The 7,262-nt window shown below is 30.7% G+C and overlaps 1 protein-coding gene across 1 annotated transcript; it reads left to right on the forward strand.

The window, feature by feature from the left end:
* Window positions 1-156: 156 nt before the first annotated feature.
* Window positions 157-3,666, forward strand: LOC133670525 (ER lumen protein-retaining receptor). Its single transcript, XM_062091034.1, has 6 exons — window positions 157-457; window positions 2,133-2,398; window positions 2,612-2,727; window positions 2,972-3,045; window positions 3,131-3,194; window positions 3,276-3,666. Exons 1-6 carry the CDS (start codon window positions 367-369, stop codon window positions 3,310-3,312), a joined length of 648 nt encoding a protein of 215 aa, XP_061947018.1. The 5' UTR covers window positions 157-366; the 3' UTR covers window positions 3,313-3,666.
* The last annotated feature ends 3,596 nt before the right edge of the window (window positions 3,667-7,262 follow it).

A 7,262-nucleotide genomic window follows, 5' to 3' on the forward strand; every position in this document is an offset into this window, starting at 1 on the left:
ATTTTCAATTTCTTCACATAAAAAGCAAACAAGACTTGCCCTTCTATGGACATGTCGTCTAACCGGGAATCCAAAATCTAAGTGGGCAAAAGCCCATCCATGTTGGGCCCTTTAAATTATATTACCATCATTTATCACTCTCCTAAAATGGAGGAGCTGAAAAAGAAGTAAATTAAACAAAAAGAAATAAAAAAAAAGAGGCCAGAAATATTCATTTTCTCCTTGAGTCAATCTGAGAGATCTGCAAAAAAAGGAGCTGCCGTGGATCTTCAAGACAAAGCCTTTTCCGATTGATCTAATCAGGACCCGAAAAAGAAAAAAACACACTAAATTATACACACACATATATACGTAGAGAGGGAAAAGATGAATATATTCAGATTAGCGGGGGACATGACCCATTTGGCTAGTGTCCTTGTTTTGCTCCTTAAGATCCATACTATCAAATCCTGTGCTGGTAAGTAGTAGAAGTTTCGGTTTTTCTGCTTTTTTCGCCGTGTTTATGTTAATGGGTTTGGTTTAGATTTTGTATTCTGTTTGAAAGTTTGTATCTTTGTTGTAAATGATAACTGGGTTTCTGCTTCTTTTCATACTGGGTTTGTGTTTTGGTGAAATGGGTTGTTGTAGGTGGAAGTAATAATAGGGTTTTGTTTGATTTTATGGACTCAAAATGGGTTCTTTTTTTGGTTAATAGATAGATTGGGAGAGGAGTGTTGTGCTTGATTTGAATGCATTTTACAATTCTTTTGGCTATGACTTTCGTTGGTTAGATGATATGATTAGCTGTGTTCATGTTGGTGTTGGACGAGGACAGGAGGATACATTAGAGAGAGAATGTTTTGGCATGATTTATAGTAGCTTAAAGACTTGATAGATAATTAAATGAGCCCTCTATCCACCAGTGAACTTTGTCTCCTGATGTTTGCATAGTCTTTAGGGGAGATGTTTGTGTGATAGCAATCAGGGTTACAATGCAAGTAAAACTGTAACTACAAACAACTGAGAAATGGTAATATGGCATGGAACTATGTAGTCCCTGAGTGTAATGTTGGACTGAATCTTATCATGGGAAACTGTAATAGTAGCAGGGGTTGTTGAAAAAGATATGGCCTGTGAAACAAAATTCGAAAAAGAGTGAGATTTCCACATCAATTTGAAAGAGCAAGAAGTTAATAAGATTAGAATAGCTCAAAATTATAAAAAGATTGTTGAAACGTATTGCCTTGGATGAATTACAAATTGATTCAGATCATTGCAGTGTAGTTGGAAATCAATAAGGGTGAATTTGATTGAAGGTTGGAAGGTGTTTTGCATATTAGTGATGATGTTGATTCTCTAATTTGCTAAAGGGGGCAACAAAGCTTCTGCTGATTGAATTTTGTTTTAATCCACATTGCTAAATCAATTGTATTTCTGATTTACCTGGATTTCTGATTATAATTTTGCTGAGTTATTAGAAATAAAATAGCTGATTACCGGTGGTATTTTGGTCTGGTATGATCTCCATTTTCGTTGTTTTTGTACAGCAGATTGCAAAAGATAAAATATTTCTTCCTCTGGAGGGATAAAACCAATCTGGAAGAATATGAGAGGGTTGGGCTACTCATTTATGCTTTAGTTGTAGTTGTTATTATGGAATAAATTGCTGGTGACCATCCAATAGAACTAGGAATATGAAAGGGAAATAGTTTTTCTTGCTGTCTGTTTTTCACAAGGAGTGGATGTGTTGGGTTTCTTAGTCATCTACTCCTGGCAGCCATTTCCTAGCTCAATTGCAATTGTGCTTGTGTGGTTAGATTGAGAAATTCTTCCATAGAACTTGCTATAATGTGTTTGTGATGTTCTTAAAACAGGATTCTTAAAACAGGATTATGCAAGCAGGAGAGATTTGTCCCATTTCAACTTGTCATGCACACCTAGACTCATATCTAAATTATTGTGTGTGCATAATAAAAAGCCAAACTAACGGGTCTTGAGCCTTTTCATTCAACTAAATGCATCTGCTTTGCACCTTTTAAGTAGGAGCTCTCTCTTTCCTAGTTATTTGTCCAAATTTTCTTTCTCACTATGACAAACTGTTTTGGCTTTCAGATTTTCGGTCTTAGAATTTTGACTTCCCTGTGTATTTGCAGGTATTTCTCTAAAGACCCAGGAACTCTATGCTCTTGTTTTTGCCTCTCGCTACTTGGATATGTTCACCAGTTATGTCTCATTCTATAATACGGTGATGAAATTGATTTTCCTGGGAAGCTCATTCTCAATTGTTTGGTACATGCGACACCACAAGTTGGTTCGGAGATCTTATGATAAGGATCATGACACCTTTCGGCATTTTTTTATTGTGCTACCCTGCCTTATTTTGGCCTTGCTTATACATGAGAAATTTACCTTTATAGAGGTAATATTTTTGTTCCGCCTAATTATTTTGGAATGCTTCGGTTCACATATTGTTTGTCCAAGATGTTAACAGCAATGTGATAAGTGCATGTACACATACAAACATATATGACCTCATGCATCTGTGTGTGCACTTTTAAGATTGATTGGGCCTATGCTATTCTTGTCAGCCATATATTTTGACTTTGATGTATCTTGAAATATGGTTGTCCAGGTAATGTGGGCATTCTCCTTGTATCTGGAAGCAGTGGCCATACTTCCTCAACTAGTCTTGTTGCAGAGGACAAGAAATATTGACAATCTGACGGGACAATATGTTTTTCTCCTTGGGTATGCCTTATTACATAATCCTTGTTTTAATCTTGGATCAACATGGTGTTTTTGTGTGTTACAGTTTGAGTACATCCTATCTTGGTTCCATATATTAATGTCATTTCTCTATCTATTTTTTCCTATGTTTTTTTATCTGAAAAGCTGATTTTGTTTGTAACTTAATATTCTGCATACTCATTCCACTTTATCCAACGATTAACAATTGGATTTCTGTTAACCACTTTAGTCTTATATGCTGCAGGGCATACAGAGCATTGTACATATTAAACTGGGTTTATCGCTTCTTCACAGAGCCACACTATGTCCATTGGATAAGTATGTCACCCTTTGTACGTGCATTTATAGGCACATCCCTGTAAAAGTTTCATACTAATATTTGACTATCTAAATGTCATTGCAGCTTGGATATCAGGACTTGTTCAGACATTGTTGTATGCTGATTTCTTTTACTATTATTTCCAGAGGTAAGTCCTTCAATCTCTTGGGAAAGCATCCAGTCTTGTGCTGATGATTAGAGAAAATGAGATTTTATTTTTGTGTTGCAGCTGGAAGAACAACGTGAAGCTCGAGTTGCCGGCCTGAGCAAGCTGTGGGAAGATGCACTCGTCAGACTACAAGTGCTTTGCATTTTCATCATAGCCTTTTTTTTTCCCTTTGAATTTTTTGAATTGACTGTCTTTGAAAATGCCACAGTAGATTTTCATTTCCTGTTTTAGAAACACTAACATAAAAGTAGCAAAGTTATTCAATGATGCTGTTTCAATGACTTCTGAGTCAAACAATCGACAGTTGAACAGAAAAAACAGAAGATTATATCAATGTTGAAATTGTTTCAATTCCTGCTTTGCAGGAAGTACTGGAGGATTTTTATGTGTTGCCACAATTATATCAACTGAGAGTGTACGGTCAAATCAAGATCATAGTTATTGTCTGAAATGTGTTGCCACAATTAGCTATTAATTATCTATAGGCAGAAGTGTTTAGTAAAATTCTAAAAGCTAAATATGTGGTCACAATTTAGCTATTAATTGTTAGTTTGTGGATGATAAAACTATACCTGAACTTTTTCAAATAATTACAATTTTATTATATATATCGAGTCCATTTGTTTTACGAAATAACCATTCAAATATGGCTTTTTTTTTTTATTCATTTGTCAAATTTCATATATTTCTTTATAATCATAACGTTTCTATTTTTCATATCCATCTCAATAGACTAAAAAAAAAAATCCTTGTTTGTCATTTTGTTTTTCAACATCACTTCAAATGAAAGATTACCCAAATATTTGTTGCTTCTTCAAAATATTTGGTGAGAGCATGAAGTGGATTTAACACTTCTGAGATATATAATATGATGAGAATGAATGCGAATAATGAAAAGGGTTTGTTATATATCAAATTTTTCAAAAATTAAAAATAACATAATTATAGGGAGATACCCATATTATTCTTTTGTCTTTAATTTTTAATTTTATGTCTTTAATTTTTAAAGGGCTATTACATTACTTTTTATATATAAAAAATAGAAAATCATAATAATACTATAAGAAAAAAATAAACTTTGAATAGGAAAAGAACTAGAAAAGGATCATAATATAAATTAAAAAAATCTATTCACCTAAAAAAGCTCCTATATCAATTTTCTCGGGTTGAAATGAAATCGTTTTTGAGTTCAGTTTTTAATTAAAAAATGTCCACCATCAAGAAAATCTTTTTGTGTGGTCTATTCTATTATTGGTTTCTAACATCTTTGTGCGGGATATCCATCATAGTCCTTAACATAACAATTGTGTGTGAGTTGCCTCGGTATAGATCTCTAACACAATATCTCTGTGTGAGCCATTTCATTATGAGTCACACCACCAAGATTTCAAATTAGAACAATTGACATAGATGAAAATAACAAAATAGTTTATGGATGTCTTTTCTTGGATGGCTCGCATATATAAATACATCATGTTCTACAATTTCTTCCAACTATGGTTATTCTGTAGCGCATAGCAAAACAAAATAATCACCCAAGATTGTTAGGCTCTGATACTAATTAACACAAATATGAACAGAGAATAAAGAAGTTTGTCATAAGTCAAAACCCTAAAAAAAATCAAGAACACCATAACTATTTCGAGGTTAACATAGACTGACTTTGGTGTTTTTTAAGGTTTTTTTTTTTATAGTTGATTTTTTTTTAATTTTATCTTTCAACATTTGATTTATTGAGAATTAGTTTTTGTGTGTTTTTTTTATATAGTTTTCTTACTATGAGATTATCCCAATCTTGTATCCATAATCATGGGGTTAGCGGGTTGACTTGAATATTATGTTTTTTCGTTGCTTTTTTTTTTAAAAAATTAATTTTATTTTCAGTCTTGCCTTTTAAAATTGAGTTGTTTGATAATTGAACTTCATAGTTTTATTCAATTTATTTTTGACGGGGCTACCATGGTATCACGATAGTTTATAGATTTTGCATGTTGACTCGAGTGGACTTGGGTTGGGTTTTTATTTTACTTTTTTAATTATATCTTTTCTTTAATTTTGTCTTTTAACATTTTATTTGCAAGAAATTGAACTATGAAATTTTTTTTTCATTTCGTTTGTTATGGGGTTATCATATTTTTATTTAACTTGTACTTTGTTATCAAATAAGATCCTTCAACATTTGATTTTTTAAAATTTCATCCCTCAATATTTGAATTAAAAAAAACTGATTGTTGTGTTTTTTTTCTTTTCTTTATCTGGGGTTATTCTATTTTTTGTGGGGTCTTTTCTTTGGTTGTTTTTTCTTATTTTTTTTTTCAATTTCACCCCTGAACATTGGATTGTTTGATAGTTAAACTTTATGATTTTATTTAATTTACTTTTGACGGGATTGCCCCGGTATCACAACTAGGTCATAAATTTGGTATGCTAACCTGAATGTACTAAGATCAAGTTTTTTTTTTACATGTTTTCACTATCAACTTATTTATTTTCATTATATTTTCATTTATATTATCTAAATTAGCCAAGGTTATTAACTTAAAGGAGTCAATGATCCAGGTTTTAAATTTAATTTTTTAGAGATGCTTGCGTTGCTTTAGCATTTTTTTTTAACGTTGTAAAACGTTTAGGACAGCCTACACCATAGCTCAACCACCTATCTACTAATCATGTGATAAGAGAATATAAATTTTGAAAACTAAGATAGCTAAATTTATTAGTTAAACCATCTAATAATTTAATTTCTAGAGTTTTATCAATTAAAAAGAAATATATTAAAAGTAAGTTTCTATTTTTTTTTTACTTCTTTTTAACTAAACAAATACATGGCTGTATTTTATCTTTTAAATGATTAAATAAATGATCAATATTTTGAGAAATTGACCTTATATGTAGTGATTGAAATGGATAATTGTTAAATTAGAGGGAATAAATATAAACATTAATTTTTTTTTAAAACGATGTTATTTTTCCTTCAATATCACAACAAAACAATTCACAAAACATGTTTATTTTTGTCAAAACGGTGAAAATCCTAAACAGGCCATGTTGCAAGCTGAAGTGGTCATTTTTTTTAATCACTGACAAAATATTTTCTGTCGATAATGTCTAAACAAGCGATGAAAACTATCCATTAGACATTACTGCTTAATTAGCAGCGAAATATTAATTGTCGATATAATAAAAATAATTAAAAAAATCAATAAATATTATATCAGTGACTCCATAAGTAACATGACATGTCTTTATTTACCAATGAGTTTAGCGATGGAAATATTCTGTCACTAATGTCTATCATTGACTGTATTGATAAATTTAAAAGTGTTATAACCAATAATAGTGTCATCTTCTTTTATTCTTCTTCTTTTCTTTTCTCTTTATCTGCATATCAAAATAGCAACCCCTCCCTCTATTTTGCCCTAAAAGTAGGCTCATCCTCGTAATTTTGGCCAACCAACATGTAGTAGTGTTAGTATCACTATCTTGGTTTATTGTTTTCTAAATACTTTCTAAAGTAAGCAAACCTACCCATATATATTTTAGGTTAATTTATTGTTATTTTTGTATAGTATTTATAGTTTGCTTGTATATTTAAGTGTTTTATAACCTTTTTCATTGAGAATTTTATTGTATTGAAATATGATTTGTATATTCGAATTTGTTTGGGATTTGAGGAAAATTGAATTTGTTAATAATTTAATGAAGTTGAGTTTGATTTTGTAACTTAAGTTGTTATACTGGAAGAATTGATGAGTTATTTAATGGGTACAAATCACATTTTGTCAGTTTTATTGTTAAGTTGTGAATTTTAGGAAAATTAATTTTTTTATGGAATTCATAATAATTAAAAGGTATTAATTTAGATTGAATAAGTTTGAATTGAACAAATGATAGATAATTAGTTGGGCACTAATTACTTGTTGTTAATTTGATTTATTTAGTTTACATTTTGACGCAACATTGAATTTTTATACAAATGATAATTGGTTATTAGATTGTGAATTCATTTTTAATTAACAAAGTTAAAAGTTTGAATTGATGGTTATA

Source organism: Populus nigra, chromosome 13, assembly GCF_951802175.1.
Source record: "Populus nigra chromosome 13, ddPopNigr1.1, whole genome shotgun sequence".
NCBI classification, from domain to species: Eukaryota; Viridiplantae; Streptophyta; class Magnoliopsida; order Malpighiales; family Salicaceae; genus Populus; species Populus nigra.

What these genes read in the sequence shown, in the direction of transcription:
- LOC133670525 (XM_062091034.1), top strand. Translation starts at nt 367, where the DNA reads ATGAATATATTCAGATTAGCGGGGGACATGACCCATTTGGCTAGTGTC. An exon ending in AGAAATTTACCTTTATAGAG is followed by an intron (nt 2,399 to 2,611) that starts GTAATATTTTTG and finishes ATGGTTGTCCAG; the next exon opens with GTAATGTGGGCATTCTCCTT. An exon ending in CAATATGTTTTTCTCCTTGG is followed by an intron (nt 2,728 to 2,971) that starts GTATGCCTTATT and finishes TATATGCTGCAG; the next exon opens with GGCATACAGAGCATTGTACA.